Raw genomic sequence first — 17,054 nt, forward strand, 5'->3', positions numbered from 1 at the left:
TGGTTATTTGACCTGAAAGAGAGTTATTTCGTAGCTTCCAAATCTTTTATAAAAGCAAATACACTGTTTTTTTCCTAGTCATAAAGAAAAAAATTTAGTCATTGTGGTATATTAACTAATGGTTAACTTGTAACACCTAGCCGAACTGAACCAGCATATTTCTAGGATGGAAGGCTCTGAAATTGTTACCAAAGGCATAAAAGCTGAACTGGAGGGGAAGATGGTGAGCTGTAGGTTCTCCTGCAGAGCCCTGTCTTGCTGGCTTTCATGGACTCAGATGTTCTCCTCCTTGGGTGACCTCGGGTCCTTGCAGTCACTGAGGATGGCTAGTTCTTTTCAGGGGAAGTCTGCTCTGAGCCTTGCTTCCCAACTCCAGTGCAGATCTCTCAGCCTCCTGGCGCAGATCCTTCATCCTGCTGACACAGATTTTCTAGCTTCCACCATTGGCCTTTGGGCCTTCACAGTGCAGATCTTTGGTATATAGTTGAATGAAACCTTTTGGGCCCATGGAGGGCATCGCTACGGGCTCTCAGTCTTCAGCTGGACTTGCACAGGATATTGCTTCTGGGATCCAGGCCCTCAGCTGGATTCTTTATGTCTCTAGCGTTTGGACAGACCTCCTGTATTCTTTTGCATTTGACTCTTTGGGTGACTATTATAACATAATCCTATAAATTGTGGTATCTTGTATTAAATCTTTCCCCTTGTAAACCGTGACTACAACAGTCATTTAGCAAATAATCATGTAAATACCAAGTATTTTATTTATTTCATAAGTTTCTTTTAACTCCTTAGTTCTTTGCCCCAAAATTAAAAATGACGTTTGTATTGTCACTACAGTTATTGAGAAAAGTAATGTGAACATAATTTTTTATTTCAGAAATTCCATTATAGAAACCTTCTTCTTGGGCAACATGATGTCCCTTTAACATGTATTGAGCAAATTGTCACAGGTACGTCGTGCTTAGCCTGGACTCTCTCTAAAACTTGGAGCTGAGTGAGGTGATGCTTGCCTGTAGCCCAGCCACTCTGGTGGCTGAGATAGGAGGATTATTTGAGCCCAAGAGTTCTCTTGGGACAGCCTGCACAATATAGAGAGACCTTGTATTTTTTTTAAAGTTCTCTGAAGTTGATTTTATTGTGGAAGTCTTCCTTAGAGGGTCCTATCTCTCAATACTTAAGTTGGAATTTTACTTCTGTAGATTTACTGTTATTTAGAGGAAGGGTCAATGGATATTTTAAAAAGGAGTTATAGAATGTATAGCTTTTTGTCCTCTTTAAAATTTTAATCATTAAATATATATATCTAGCTGTCGGTGGTTTTATTAAAACTCTTTCAAAATATTCAAAAACAAGGTTAACATGCATTTTCTTGAAGTTCTGACAATTCCAGGCAAATAGGAAGACTTCAGATAAGCGGGGCTTGGTGAGGGGTGACTTTCCAGTGCTCTTCCCTGCAGCTGGGTTACACAGGCCTACGAGGCCTGAATGGCAAGAGAGACTCTGACGTCTTTTCTCTTTCTTCTCTCTTTTTAGTAAATGACCACAAAAGAAAGCAAAAAGTCCTCGGCCCCAACCAGAAACTAAAATTTAATCCAACAGAGTTAATTATTTATTGTAAAGATTTCAGAATTGTCAGATTTCGCTTTGATGAATCAGGTCCTGAAAGTGCCAAAAAGGTAATACTACTAAGTTTTATCAAGTTCTGGGTTCTGCCCTGTATTTACCAATGTAATGTCTGCATGGAACTTTTCATTTCTTGATTACTCACATGTTTTTAGGGAAATTTATAATTAGCTACTTCCTTAAATAAAGTCAAAGCCAAGAATATTAATAGAGCTATTTCCTGATGTAAGTTGGTCGCTACTTTCTAGTGTTCTGTAAATTTTTTATTAACTCCTAAAATATTAGACTTTTTCGTATCTATCAAATATGGAAATTGCCATATCTTTCCTATTAGAGATCACTACCACCTAGCTTCTGTCTTGCTTGAAAAGAATGCTGGAGATGTACTCTTAGTGAGGTTGGTGAGGCTTTTAGTTCAGTTCCACAGAGTCCTACCAGCAAGCTGAAAGCCACATTTGTGTTGCATGAGGATTAGGAAATACAGAGGGATAAGAGGGACCTCATAATTATTAGTGGTTTAAAGAAATCTTAATGAATTAATTGAAGTGATACTTGGCAGGTATAGCTCAGAGCTAGGAATTTCTTAATTGCCCTGTTTCTCCCCTGCCTTTCAGCATTTTTTTGCCCACTTGGGAAGTGATATTAGAGGGAAAAAATCCCCACTTCATTCATTCAAGGTTTTGGGACTTTGCCAGAAGAATGAACTAGCAGACCTGATGCTTGTGTGTTCTGGTCTGATGCAGCAGTGCGGAGGATGGCACCCGCGTTCCAGAGGAAAGCCTCTTCCCGTGCACTGGAAGGATAGTCATGGTGTGTTCATGGCCTAGGAGCTTGCTCTCTGTCAGATCTGAAGCAGCATGTGCACCACCAAAAGCACATTTGTTTTCCATCATCAGTAGACAACAATAAAATTCCTGGTGATACCAAGTGGATCTATCAAAGAGATCTTAAGGCAGCTGTCTTCATATACTTAGGCAAGGGAGTGGTAAATTTGTTTTTCAAACTAGAGCTAAGTTCCATCACTGAAAGGCAAGCATGAGATGAATATCTGAAAATACATGACCTCTGGTGTTGTCCAGCAGAGTGGCAGTGGGTCTGTGGTTGAAAGCTTTCCAGTACAGTCTGGACAACTACCTCTCAGTGCCACATAACTGAAAATTCAACTTAATAACTTTCAAGGCTCCTTTTGACCGTTTGATTCTGTTTGTGATTTTGGCATCTCACCTACGTGAGATGCTTGTTTATATGTAGAATGGCCTTAGAATTGAGGAACTGGTACCCTCTATATAAATAAATGTTCAGCTGAGTTCCTTTCTCAGAATTGAAAATGGTTTGCGGTTTCATTGGCCAAAGCAGCAAGAACCTACATGTGCACTTCAAGATGTATGGCATCTCCAGGGTGGGGCCACCTCGGAATTTTTTTGTGGTACCAGGGATCAAACTCACAACTGCATGCTTGCTTGCAAGGCAGGTTCTTAAGCCCCTGAGCTAAACCCCCAGCCCAGAGAGAAAATATTTTTAAGAGATTGATACAGTGTGCCAGTATTCTTTCAGAAAGCTTGAATCTCTCCCTTTATTATTGTATTTATCAGATAACACAATAAGTGGAGATTATGATAATTTGACTTAGTGCTTGAGCCTTCCAGGACACTCAGTGGTCATTTTTGACATGGTAGGCAGTGTGCCCAGTTTTGTAAGATAGAAAGGAAGATAAGATACAGTTTCTTTCCCTAACTCGGGTGAGTGTCGTTGAGAAGATAAAGCAGAGCAAATGAGCATCAGGTAGCAGCGTGAAACAGTGGCGTGAAAGCCGCCCCACGGAAGTGCGTAGTTGCCAGCTAAGCATATGAGTGCCGTGTCGGCTCGGGTATGGCCAGGCCGCTGCTCGTGGTGAAGGCCTCACTGAGTTGCCCACGCAGCACCAGCTCGTCCACTTGGGCCCTTCCCAAGACCAAGTTTCTGACAAAAATTCTTTTCCTGGTGTCTTGAAATATAAAAAGTATGTTAGCTCAGGCCTGAAAGAAACACTGTCTTTGTGTTCGTACAGTCATGGGAGGAAATGAGAACAGAACTACAGATAATTTTTTGTGTGGTGTACATGTTTCAAACAGTGAAGTTGTGTGAGACCAAAGCTTAAGGCTTGTGAGTTAGAAACAAATGTAGCATACTCTTATAATTGCAAGTGAAAGTTTTCATCCAAAATTAGATACAAGTTGGTTAATTAGGGGTCATTTTTACCTCCTGGAAGCTTGAAATACTACATTTTCTCTAGAAAATACTTTGATGTTGTACATTGTTTAAAAATGACCTTATACATGTGGAGTTCTCTGATGGGTGACCATTAATTAGAATTTAAATATTGAAAGTATTTATGTTTTGTTGGAAATATGAATCCCAGTAAAGTGGTTCATATTTTGTTAAATGTTGCTCTAAAACCTGGCTGTCTAGTTGTTTTTTCTGAATTGTGAGTGAATTGGTTTCCTTTGTCCAGCTGTGCCCATTCATCCTTACTACTGTTGGACTGTCGTGGGAAAATAATGACGCTTGGAAAAGGTCTGGGTAGAGAAAGAAGGAATTTGATGGCACAGTTTTGCACATGTAACCATATAGCATCTTTGAGCTACCTACCACTTGAAGATTGCTCAAAACTGAGAGGGGCAAAAGAAAAACAGACAAATGTTATTTTGAATGATTTACCACTGTTGAAATTATGTAAGCAGGTGGATAGGTGAGCAAGATACACACCCCTTGTCTTCAGTTTATTCTCAAACTGTTGGTTGTGAACAGTTACCCAGGTGTGCTTTCTAGAGGTGAATTGAGTTCATCTAATTAAAGAACACTTTGACCTTCTCCTGGACTGTCACCTTTGCCTGGAATCTGATGCTCTTCAGTGGCTTTCCACAGGATAGGAGGCCGGTTTCTGTTTGCAGATGTCATAGAACCAGAAGTTTGAGTGTCTCCTGACTTTGTACTTCTCTGGTGTTGCACCCCTCGCTGGTCAGAGAAGAGAGGCCATCCACTGCGGGTACTAAAGGTTTTCTGATTTTTATGGCATAGGGGCTACTTGCAAAACAGTAATTTTGCATGAAAATGAGACCTTTTTTTTTTTCTTTTTTTTTAAGCCTTCAGATACTCTGAGGAAGCTAGGAATTTGGACACAGATTCTGAAATTCTGAAATAGCATGTTGGGAAAAGTGCAAAGACAAAGACAGCTGACTTGCTTTTTCTTCTCAGTGTTGCACAGTAACTGAACAAGTATTACTTAGATACACAGATCTGTACATGCCCTTGTGCGTGTACCCGGAGATACCCCTTAGTTAAGCTATAGAAAATGCACTCTGTGTGCTTGTCACTATGCTGCAGAGTAGCAGCATGTTACCCGCATGGCTCCCCTCTTTCCACTGCCCTTAGGAGGTCCTCCGTTGTGGAGTCCTGAAACTGAGCCTCAGTGTCCAGGTGTGAGAGCTGTTAGGCACATCTCACCTGTCCCTAACTCGGTGGAAACTGTTACTTTAAAAGAAATCTTTAGCAGTCTTTGGTGGGTTTTGTTTTGCAGATAGGCTTTGTTTCTTGTTTGCGTTGTGGCCATAAAAAGATGTTCTGTCAGCAGTTTTCTGTGAATTTCTTCTGTGAAAACCAGGCCCATTTCATTTGTGTAGTTTGGGTTCTTTAAACTCTCCTAGTATTTTTAGGGAGGAACATTTTCACTAATAGGTTAGAAACTGATTCTGTCAAGTATCGTGTTTGTGCAGCCGCCGGCAGACACTGCGCAGCTTCCTAGAGCAGCCCGAGGGGTGACAGTGCGGGGTGGGGCCAGTCTCAAGGGCATCAGCCTGTGCGGAGAGGGATTCCTTTTCTCCCCTAAACTTTGAACCTGCTCCTCTCTTCTGTCATTGTTGTATTTCATATTTCCTTTTTGGATCTACTTTTTTCTTCTTTACACTTAAATAATTAACTTTTATTGTGTTCATTGTTGTTTTTACCTTCTTTAGTGTCCACCTTCCTCAGTAGAATATAAGTTAATGAGAACATGGGTTTGCATTTATATTCTGTTCACTTTGTCCTCAGTGCTTAGAATGTGGTGGGTGCTCAGTAACTATTTATTGAATGAATGAGAAATTTAGCATCTACTCGAAGAAAAGGAACTTAATGGCATAGGTGTAATAAGGAACCACCTCTGGACTATTTATCAACACTAATGATTATTATTTGAATACCTTGTCAGTATAGGAACATAAGCACAGTTAGCCAATGAGATATTAAACATTGGAATTAGCATTATTTGGAGACAGAAGGGTTTTTGGAATTAATACTCTGAAGTTGACTCGATCCTGGATGACTTGAGAAGAAAGTAGTGCTGAGCAGACATGATAATTTCCAAGAAAGCCTGATTGCTCTAGAGGAGTAGAAAGATTTCCTAAAGATTGAGAGTGACAGGAGATGGCTGGGCCAAATCAAACAGAATGTGTGTGTACATTTTCGTTGATCACAAAATGTGAGGATATTGGGAATGTAAAATACGTGAGTGAGGAAGTTTTGTGAAGAATCAACAATAAAGAAATCTAATTCAGTAAGCCAGTGTCTGAGATCCATAACTAATTATCACAATTGTATGTGTAGAAGCCAAAATTGTTACTAGCCAAAATTGTATATTTAGAAGAGAATTCTTAAGTGCAGCGAGTTTCTAGAACAGAGAGCAGCCCCAGAGGCTGGCCTAAGAATGTGGCCGCAACAGTGTAGCGAAATGAGACAGACCTGAAAAGTTTCAGTGCTTGGTAACAAACCATGCTCCCAACAGGAACAGGAGTGATGAGAACTCTGTCTCAAAGTACGGATTTCACTAGTCTTGCTCTTAAAAGCACTTTTTAAAAAAGCTACATGTGCTTGAAAACACAAACCTCTTGGGTTAAAAGCTTTAACATCTGTTAGGAACAGTTTGTCATGTGGGTTTGGAATCTCTGATTTCTCCCTGTATGAATTGTCTGGCTGTTGACCACCAGACACCTGACTGCAAATGTCTTTTCTTGTATTCCCATATTTTTAGACAGTGATTTTTGTAAGACAATAAATTTATTATATTAAAAAAAGCTACTCAAACTGATTATGAATAGAGATAATTATATCCTGAATTTTATAAGTGGACTCTCCTAGAAAGCTAATAGGCCTTGAGAAATCAAGATGTGAGTGTTGGGAAGCCTTTTTGGAGACAGAGCAAGTGTCAACACTATTAAAGTTTGTGTCCCTGGTTGTATATTTTAATTTCTTAAGATGGAAAATACTCGTTTTATACAAGGGCTTAAAGAATAATGTTTAAGCAGCCTGCTAACACACATTTACTATTAATGGAATTTGTGTCAGCTCCGGACACCACTAAGTTGACATGAACTAACAGTTTTTTTCCTTGCTCACTGTTGAATGTATCTCAGTTCTGGCTTGGTTTTTATCTGCTGATAGTTAACTTTTTAGGTGAGGCCATCTACTATTCTTCCCTAGCGTATGTCTTGAATTTCCTCTTTGTTTCTTGCTCATTGAAGGGCTTTTCCTCCCATAGTGTCGTGCAGCGCTTGTAATCGTAGAGCACCGTCTTTCATTCTGCCGGCAGCTGTTAGGGTGACAACCAGTGTGCACACGCAGAGCACCTGTGCAGGCCAAGCATGCACCGGAGTGTCCATCTTTGTAACAGCATAGGTGCTTCACTTCGCAGAAGAGAACGAAGCTGGGAAAGGAATTAACTTCACATAATTCAGCTAGACGTCTAGTGTGCTCAGTAGAGCCCGGGGTTCAAGCCCTGACTCTTGATTCAAAAGAAGCGCACACTTCAGCCACAGGGCACAGTGTGAAACTGTCTCTCTTAAACACAGCTTTTTGCTATACTTCTCGATACCACCCATGTAGTTCTGGTACTTTTTGCAACTGTGACTGCTCTATTAGGTTTAGATTTTTTATCTATGACTTCATTAAAATGTTAAAATAGCATGTCTTATATTGAGCTTTTCTAATCCACCAGAAACTTTTTCATTAAATTTTTTGAGTAGATGCATTGTCACTGCCTTCTTAGAGAGTGGTTCTTTTGCTTTAAAGTTTAATATATTAGAGTAAAATTACTTCCCAGTTAAAATTCAGCTCAGCAAATTTATGCTGTATCCTTCCATGTACTAACTGAAGATTTAATAGTGTCCTGGGGCACAGCAGTAACTGAGATACCTGGGCTAAAGAGCTCTTTCCCACGTTAGATCAGCATAAGACCATGTAAATGGTGTCCAAATGCTGCTGCCCCAGGATCGTGCCCCAGGTGACCGAGGCCTTGCTGTACATTTCATTGAAGTGTGTTAAAATCAAATTCTAAATGTAGAATTTTTCCTAGGTATGCCTTGCCATAGCTCATTATTCCCAGCCAACAGACCTCCAGCTACTCTTTGCATTTGAATATGTTGGGAAAAAATACCACAATTCAGGTAAATATGAAAATACTAAATATTGTAACTAACTTTATATGTGTAAATTTTATTCTGTGTTTGTCAAAAGTTTCAAGTATGTGAGCTTTAGTGATTGAAGTTCCTGGCTTCGTACTGTTAGGGAAGCAGGCTCTATGTACTAAAGGAGCCAGTGTTGTCAGATTATTTCTTGAAAAGTGACCAGGAAAGAGCTAGAAGCAGCGGTAAACACAGGCTTACAAGAGTGACGCTGAATATTTTACTGGTTTTTATTTTATGATAGTATGTCCCCTGCCCTTTGTAATTTGGGAGTTTTGGTCAGAATAATCTTAACTTTAAAGAAAACTGGTGGGAAACTAAAAAAAAAATTTTAAAAAACGTAAACTTTTCTGGCAAGGTATGATTTCATACAAAAAGTAAAAGTTAAAAACTTTTAATTGAATCCATTAAGTTTGTCAAAATACTGATGTTCTAAATAAAATTAATGAGAGGTAGGTAAGCCTCTGATCAGTGGATATATATATTCTAGGCGTTTTGTGGAAGTAAAATAGTTTTGTCCACATGTATGTTGCCATGACATCACAAGTGGAATTCTAGACCGATTATGTAATTCTGTACGTATTTTTATATTCAGAGTAATTTTTATAGCCCATGTTTCTGAATTCATAAAGAAAATAAAGAGGCCTTGTCTCCTGTTAGCCCCGTATGTTGCTAACTGCACATCTGCCAGCAGACTAAAGCATGTGTGTTCTTTCACTGCTGGATGAAGAAAAATAAATCACTGTATGTTTCTCATGAAAGATCAATTCACCCCAGCCTTTTCTGGGGCTTATAAATTATTAATTGTACTAGTATTTTATATTTGTTGTCTTAAAACGTATGGTAATAATTTGAATTGCCTATATATAAAGTATTTTACAGTGTCACTACATTGTAAGTACACTAAAATGTTACAGTGCGTAGTATCCACAGATGCGTGTGGTGTTTTCACTATGTTAGACTATGCCAGCCAGCCTTAGAGGTGATACTGAGAAGAATGCCTGCACAAAAGCTTCTGTTTGTCCTATATAGAAATTGAGTAACAAAAGTATTTACAACTTCTCTTACCACAGTGGACATTATTATGACTTAGGCTGAGTAACAGAGTTATTTCTTCAAAGTTTGAAATTGCCTTTTGTCTAAGAAGAAAGAGTTAGCAATTTCTGCATGGAGGGAAATGCTCTTCGGGGTCATCAGGAGGATGCAGAGTGGTGGTCATCCCTGGTTATCGTCAGTAGGGCCCTCGTCCAGAGCCGCAGGAGAGGAGTTTAAATGACAGTTTCAAGAAATACGAGAAGTGTAGGACACAGTCTTCGATTCCTGCTTCAATTTTTCAGGCTACTATTTTCTAATAGATTTGGTCCCAGGTACAGATCTCTGACTTCTGTAAGACTGTAATGAGCTGGACTCAGAAAATTCAGTTGGTAGCTTGATGCCTGCTTACGTTACTTTGTACCTTTTTCTTCACTCATTTGTTGTAGGCATCTCTGGTGTATAAAACCTGTGTGACGGAAAAGTTTACCAACTCATAGCTCCTCTACCACTGGTTTCCTAGGAACCAGTTTTTCTTATTTCCTTGTTAATAAAATTTGATGATTAATTCTGAAAATATTTGGGAACTTTTTATATTATATCCTTCAAACTTCTGCTTCAGCACATACTTCACAAACATAATACTGGCCAAAATTTTGTTCATTTCTTCATGGGGTAACATCCTTTAATATCCTCCCATGCTGTTACAGAAGCATAAACTGCATCTTTAAGATCAAAAGAAGCCTGAAATTTCCACACAGTCAGAATTCATTATTTTGTGAGTAAAAGATGCCCAGTAATCCACTCTTGACCTTCTGGATGACACCTTGATTCATTGGCTGGATTAAAGAAGTCCTTTATGCAGGCAGGTAGGTGACAAAGCTGTTTCCACAGATAAGACCAGAAGTCCCTGTAGTTATCTAGGAAAGGAATCTTTTAGCTGGCCTTCAGCCTTCTGAAGTTTTCTTTCCTATCCAGCATCACAGGAAGAAAAGAGTCAAAGCCATCTCCAAAAGCCTGCAGCTGTGCATGTACCTCTGTGTACCCTGACCTGCTGGAAGGTGTACCACCCCTGCAGGCCTTGGCATGTGGCTCCAAGTACCACAGAGAGCACCAGTGTAGACAGCAGTGGCTCAGGTGCTGTGCTTTCAATACAGAGAAACCAGTTATGAGGACTTTGTGCCTCAGTCAGATTACTGTTGGGCAAATAACGTGAAAAAGCAGGTTCATATTTGTTATAAAACTGCTAAGATGGCAGCTTATGTTTCTAAACAAAACAATTGAAAACCGTATGAGTTTTCTGCAGGCCCAGTGGCAGCACCTCTGCGTCATGGCAGACACGCTCACAGCTTGCAGGTGTAATCTCCAAAACCGTATGAGTTCTCTGCAGGCCCAGTGGCAGCACCTCTGCGCCATGGCAGACATGCTCACAGCTTGCAGGTGTAATCTCGCTAATGCCGCTTCCCATCAGAAAATTCCATTTTCATTGGACTTTGTTAATTTTTCTTTGTAATTAACAGGTTTTGGCATTGGATTCTTTTTTAAATGCAGGCTTATTCGCATTTTAATTAGTATTGAGCTTTGTTAGAATCATTGGTTAATTCCAGTGCCACTTGAAAGATAAAATTCAGAATTCCTAACACTACATAAAACCCTTCGTAATCTAGAACAGCACTGCCCTGTGATAGAAATGTTCCCTCCTCTGTGCTCTCCAGCAAGGTAGCTGCCAGCCACATGTGGAAATAAGCACTTGAAGTATGGCTAGCACAACCAGGAGACTTCTTATTTTTATGTTTATTTTATTTTCATTTCAGTTTATATTGAAATAAGCACAAGTGGTTGGGTAGTTTACGTACTGGTCAGTGCAGGTTTCAAGCCTAGGCGGCATCTGATTTTCCAGCCTCTGTTCTGCCACTTACACCCCTAAAGTTGTAACTGTATTCAGTTAGTTGATGGTTTCCAGTTGTCTCACGTTTTTTCAAATGTTCTCCTCTGCCGAGAATGCCCACTTCTTGCTCACTAGCTACCTAGAAACTTTTGCCACGTTCTTTAGGACTGTTCAAATGTGCTCAGGTCACGAAGCGTTTCCTGGCCCACCCTCCCACTCAGCAAAACTCCGTGGCTTCCCTTCTGTGTCCTCTTTACACTCAGACACCTACGACAGTGATTATTGAATTTACTTCTTGCTGCCTTGTTAGTGCTTTCAAAGTAGATGCAAATTTTACTTTCTGCTCTCAGACTTTAGCACATCATATATTCTCAGAAAAGACCAGTTTTACTCCAGGAATTAATAAAGGATTTGTGGAATGGACATGTGAATGGGACAACTAAGGGTTTTGCATGGCTACAAAGAAGAATTAGAATTGAGAATAATGGTAAATAGTTATGTGAAGGTCAAGAACAGCCATTTAGGTTTGCTTGACTGTTGGAAAGTGAGCATGATTGAAAGACTGGGGAGAGCATTAGGGTGCTTCTCAGGGCGGTGACTAATGCTGAGGGACTGGCAGGTTGGAGGCCCCCAGAACATCCGCTCAGGGATGTTGGCATGGAAGCTGCCTCGGTCACAGCCCAGGCCATCTGACAGTGCGCTTGGGAGAGCTGTGCCATGTGTCACCTCGGGACAGACCTGGCTGACTTGGGGGAGAGCTACTTTCTCTCTGGCCACTTTGCAGGGTCTCCCAGGCTACAGCTATGCTGCAGAGTAGGATACCAGTTCTCCGTTCCAGGGAAGGCTGCTTGCTAAGGAACTCTGGTCTGGTCTGGGCCCGCTGTGCCGGAATCTCCGTACAGGGCCAGCACTCACGAAGAGCACAGGCAGTGTTGTGAGCTCTCCCAAGGAAACCAAGACTTTTCTAATGAACAGATGGGAAGCTGATATTGGAAGCGTGAAATATTTGGAGGGCTTGAGAACAGAGGTGATTGTTGGATGCATTCATTTTTCCAGGGAGAATATGTGGAGAAGGTAAATAAATGACTTGGATTTGCCCTGCAATTTGGCAGGGTCAGAAATAGTTTCCGTAGAACAGTAAGAATGAGGATGATTGAAAGATGAAGAGAAAACATGTCCAGGCTTCCTTCACTATATGCAAAGGTGATCAGAAAAGAAAGGAAGAAAAATGTGTGGCCTAGTTGCTAGAATAGACCAATGTGATTAAATGCACTTTTCAAAATCAGGTTGACTTGCTTATTTACGTTTGAAGGTAGGTGAGGTGCAGAAGGACAGGGAAAGGAAAGGTGTTTTCAAGGAGCGGGAAGAGCGCTAGTTAAAGACAAGACTAGGTGAGTTATTTTTAAATCCAAAGGGTAAAGTGGAGAGACTTGCAGGATGAGGCTGGGAGGGGCCACATGGGAGCCTGAGTGTGACTGAAGGCACGGACAGAGCAGAGCTGAAGTGTGACTCTGCCCTAAGGTTAACTGCATTCTGTGTTCCTCTCCAGCCAGCAGAATTAACGGAGTGTCCCCGGAAGGCGGAGGGCGAGGAGGGATGGGAGCAGGCGGCGGCACCCCCAGCCAGAAAACACCACTGTTTGAAACTTACTCAGATTGGGACAGAGAAATCAAGAGGACCGGTGCTTCCGGGTGGAGAGTTTGTTCTATTAATGAGGGTTACATGATATCCACTTGGTGAGTCCAGTTTTAATAATGTTATTTATATCAAGAAGTGATTGCTCTCTGAAGAATAATCAAACTTGGCTGCTGCTGCTGTCAAGTTAGGACTAACAAAATATTTATGAAGATGCTTTAATGGAGGTTTTAAAGATAGGGGTTTTTAAAAATACAATTACAATATCAATATCCATTGAAAGAAGTCAGTGTTCTTTTACATCTTTTTTTATAATTCACGTAAAGGTGAAGTGTTCAGATCAAGATCCTTGGACGGTTTTATGTTGAAGTTGCTTGTGTCTGCTTAGGCTTTCTTTCTACCTTCAAAAATATATACTTACAATTATTTGCTAACAAAACCAGGTCATTCTTTCTGTAGAATTTTCCGCATCCTAGGTATTGCTGTATTTTTCTCTGCAGTGTCTTGTAACATGCTCCTCTGTCTCCTATATTTGCTGTAAAATTAGTTAATTCTAGGGGCATGATTGAACCCGGGTTCGATGTTTTTGGCAAGAATGTTTCATTAGGTGGTGATCCTGCGCCTCTGGGTATGTGGCATCTAGACTCCAACTGGCTCACTGGATATGTCTCTTTCCCCTCAGTGTCACCTCTCCCTTACATGCTGGCTTATTTTGTCTCTCTGTGTGTCTCTGTGTGTCTCGCTATCTCATGCTTATTTCAGTGCTGACTGATCAATAGGCTTGGGTCTGTCACTCTGATCCACTAAGTACAAACTTCCCTTGTTATGTCATGGTTTTAGCAGCCAAAAGTAGTTTTCACCGGGAGTGAGCATAGTTGCCTAGATGAGTTATTTTATTAAGGATTGCTAATAGCTTTGTTGTGTCATTTTTTTCTATCAAAGTTTTCCTTTATTAGCCTGAAGTGTAGCTCATGTAAGGAAGGCAGTATAAATCTTTACATTTGCTCTTATGTTACCAGTTCTCAAAATAGTGAGCAGGTTCCCTAAAGTTGTTCAAAAGTGCCCTGGAATTTTTTTGCATTTGTCTAATATCATTTAGTTCTGTTGAAGTTTTTAGAATGCTTTAAGGTCATTGAAGTCCTCAGTCATTTACGTAGATAATCAGTGTTGTGAGGAGAAGAAAGGACAGGCTGCCTGTTACCACCGACTGATTGTGTATTAGGACCTTGGGAGGGCCCAGGTCTGGGGTGGTGTCTGGAGTGTGCACCTTGGAGGGTGACATGCAGGCCAGTGCGCCGGGAGGCACATATGTGCCAAGAAGGGGTGACTGTGCCCAGCCCCGCCTGCCCTCGTCACCGCCAGGCTGAGTGGAGGAGAGAGAAAAGGAGGTGTGTTGGGGTTCACTGAGCGGATCAGTGTCCCGCAGCCCGACGGAACCTTGCAGGGATGGGAGGGCGGAAGAGGGAGACGAGCGGGAGCGGGAGCTTCTTGTGGATGTGTGGGGTTCGTTCCTGTTTTACTTGCCCGCTTTATCTGTGCCACAGCCTGTGAGGAAAACGAAGGTGGGTGTGTTTTCTAAGGCTGGCTGTGTTTGCTTAAAAATCATTCTGGAAAATATTTTAAATTTGAAACTTTTTCCCCATGGTATAAATTCTAATTTTGTGAGAAACAATCGTATCACGCCTGTTGTAGACAGATCACTAGTGCCCTTCACTAGTGCCAGTGTGGCCGCCAAGTGAGGTGCGTGTCGAGAGGAGGTGAGTGGGTATAAGTGTAGATGGCGTCTGTGGGGTATACTAGGCCTCCCTTGAGCAAAGACCTCTTAAGTGTGTCTCTTCCCCCTCCAGCCTTCCAGAATACTTTGTAGTGCCAAGTTCCTTAGCAGACCAAGACCTGAAGATCTTTTCCCACTCCTTTGTTGGAAGAAGGATGCCAGTAAGTGTTGCTGTTGGATGTGCTCACTGATGCGGAAGTGCGTGGGTTCCGCCCGGGTAAGTAAAGATGCTGCCTCTCCCCTAGCTCTGGTGCTGGAGCCACTCAAACGGCAGTGCTCTTGTGCGAATGGCCCTCATCAAGGACGTGCTGCAGCAGAGGAAAATCGACCAGAGGTAACTAAGAGATGTCTCACCTTGGACAGCTGCCTCTCTGTCTCAGGTCCTTGTGCACTCCCATCGTTTGTGTGTCCGTGTCAGTGCTGTCCTCAGCGGGGACCCTGCTCTGAGCTGCAGTCTCCTCCCCCACGGCCCTCCGTGTTCTCCTCCTCTGCTGTACACCCTCCCAGAATGTCACTGCCGTGAAGGTGGAAACCTAGCTTTTCTTTGTCTCTGTCCCAGGCTCTTAGAATAGTGCCTTAGCCTGCCATGGGTGCTGATTGTTTGTTAAAGAAATGAATTAATCGTGACTGAAGGATTTTGTTTCTATTAGGATTTGTAATGCAATAACTAAAAGTCATCCACAGAGAAGTGATGTTTACAAGTTGGATTTGGATAAGACTTTGCCTAATATTCAAGAAATACAGGCGGCATTTGTAAAGCTTAAGCAACTGTGTGTTAATGGTAATTTCATTTTTCTTTTACACATATTTTTTGAAAGGGGGGTAAAGAGTTGTATGAAACCCATGAGGAGAAGTGATATTCCTTAACAATACTGAAATTGGTATATTTAAGGAGAAACTCATTGGAATATTTGTTCAGCTTTTATGAGAAGGTCAGACCCTCTAGCAAATGAAGTTTCAGTTGCTTTTTGTTTTGGAGGAGAAAGAAATGAATCTGTTAAAATCTCCAAATTATGAAAGATATAGTAGTATCTAATAGTCTTGCCTGTCAGAGAACTTAGGATTTTTAATTCATAGGGTATAGTTTTGAGATTGGTGGCAGTGTGGGTCTGAAGCAGAACTGTATTGTATCTGTGATCTCAGAGTTTTGATCTGTGTATTTGAACAAACCCTTAGTTGGCTGTGAAGTGCCACATGAAAACATCTTACATCTTGGGATAAAGGGGAAGCTCCTGCATCACCCGGCAGGAGAGCGGTCTTGCAGCAGGTCTTGAACAGTGGGTGCTTATCTAGATGGAGAGCTCAAAGGGAAGAAGCAAGGTGTTAAGAAAAACACAGTGCCTGGAAAGTGGTCTGTGCGCTCATTCCTAGGCGTGTAGCCCGCAGGGCCATGTGTGCAGAGAGCCGGCCTGGGCAGCAGGGGAGGACAGGGCTTGTGTGGGCAGCTCTGGGCGGCCCTTCGTGCTGGTTGGGAGGGCTACAATCAAGGGCCAGCCAGGAAGACTGGGAAGCATAAGCTCTCCAGAGTCAGTGTTGGTGAGGCTTCCTGCAGTTTCTCTTAAAGAGCCAGAGAGCAGATAGGAGCACGGGGGATGCTTTGTTTAGCTTTGCTGTGGAATCACATGTCTTCTTAACTGTTTACTCTGTTACTACGTGGAAGTGCATGATTCTTCCTTAAAGCCAACTTTTAAATATTAGAAGCTGTGCTGTATTTTTTAACTGATACGGATCATGCTAATTTAAGCTTAGTAATTAAAAATGTGTTTGTGTGATACATGCACCTATATAATTTCCATTTATATTACAGAGCCTTTTGAAGAAACAGAAGAGAAATGGTTATCTTCACTAGAAAATACTCGGTGGTTAGAGTATGTCAGGTTTGTCAACTTCCCCTTTGTTCTTTAACATTTTGAAATAATTCAAGACTCACACAATGTAAAAAAAGGTACTTTTCACCCAGCCTCCTTCAGTGGCAGCAACTTAGGGAGCATCGGAACCAGAAAGTGGACACTGGTAAAGTCTGCCCATTTCATGAGTTCATATGCATGCGGTATGCGTGCGGTGTGAGCACATTGCGGTTCCACCCAGTGCTGTCCAGGCACAGCCTTCCGGAAGCCGCGCCGCTGTCTAGGTGCAGAACTGCTGGGGGTCCATGGGGCTTTCTGTCTGCTCACTCTTCACCCATCCTTACCCACTGGCGGCTACACTCTGCTCCATGTCTGTAAGGTCACCAGTTTACAGGTGTTGTGTAAGTCAGTCCCTTCCTTTTTATAAAGGGTTGATGAATCTAGCTGCTGATACAAAAATCACAAAACTTACCTTACTGAAAAATCATATAATTACCAAGGATATTCCTGGGTTGAAAATGCAAATGTGTATAGTGAAAGTTTTGCTTGATTGCAAGTACTTTTAAAATGTATTTGTAGTAGAAATTTTATTTTTTAACAGCTTTTTTCCCTTACTCTTTTTAGGATATTCCTTAAACATTCAGCAGAAGTTGTGTACATGCTAGAAAGCAAACGTCTATCTGTAGTCCTACAAGGTAATTAAAATCATCCCTCAAAACACTCTGACTACTGGCCGTCCACTGCCACGTCAGTTTGGCTGTGTCTTTGTACTCCCCTGT

At 41.5% G+C, this 17,054-nt stretch overlaps 1 protein-coding gene across 11 annotated transcripts in view; it reads left to right on the forward strand.

The window, feature by feature from the left end:
- Mtmr10 (myotubularin related protein 10) overlaps positions 1 to 17,054 on the forward strand; it is a 45,204-nt gene that overhangs the window by 15,578 nt on the left and 12,572 nt on the right. For 4 of the 11 annotated variants that reach the window (XM_063249870.1, XM_063249867.1, XM_063249868.1 and 1 more), the window contains 9 exons: positions 881 to 953; positions 1,537 to 1,679; positions 7,991 to 8,081; positions 12,569 to 12,755; positions 14,502 to 14,589; positions 14,674 to 14,762; positions 15,079 to 15,209; positions 16,236 to 16,305; positions 16,900 to 16,970. In XM_063249870.1, coding sequence (XP_063105940.1) covers positions 881 to 953; positions 1,537 to 1,679; positions 7,991 to 8,081; positions 12,569 to 12,755; positions 14,502 to 14,589; positions 14,674 to 14,762; positions 15,079 to 15,209; positions 16,236 to 16,305; positions 16,900 to 16,970 — 943 coding nt within the window. Of the gene's footprint in view, positions 1 to 880; positions 954 to 1,536; positions 1,680 to 7,978; positions 8,082 to 9,841; positions 10,001 to 12,568; positions 12,756 to 14,501; positions 14,590 to 14,673; positions 14,763 to 15,078; positions 15,210 to 16,235; positions 16,306 to 16,899; positions 16,971 to 17,054 lie in introns of those variants that run through there. The other 7 variants (XM_063249872.1, XM_063249875.1, XM_023567443.2 and 4 more) reach the window with 7 other exon arrangements.

This window comes from Cavia porcellus, unplaced genomic scaffold, assembly GCF_034190915.1.
Source record: "Cavia porcellus strain 051 isolate PalLab524CR breed Dunkin Hartley unplaced genomic scaffold, mCavPor4.1 scaffold_6, whole genome shotgun sequence".
NCBI classification, from domain to species: domain Eukaryota; kingdom Metazoa; phylum Chordata; class Mammalia; order Rodentia; family Caviidae; genus Cavia; species Cavia porcellus.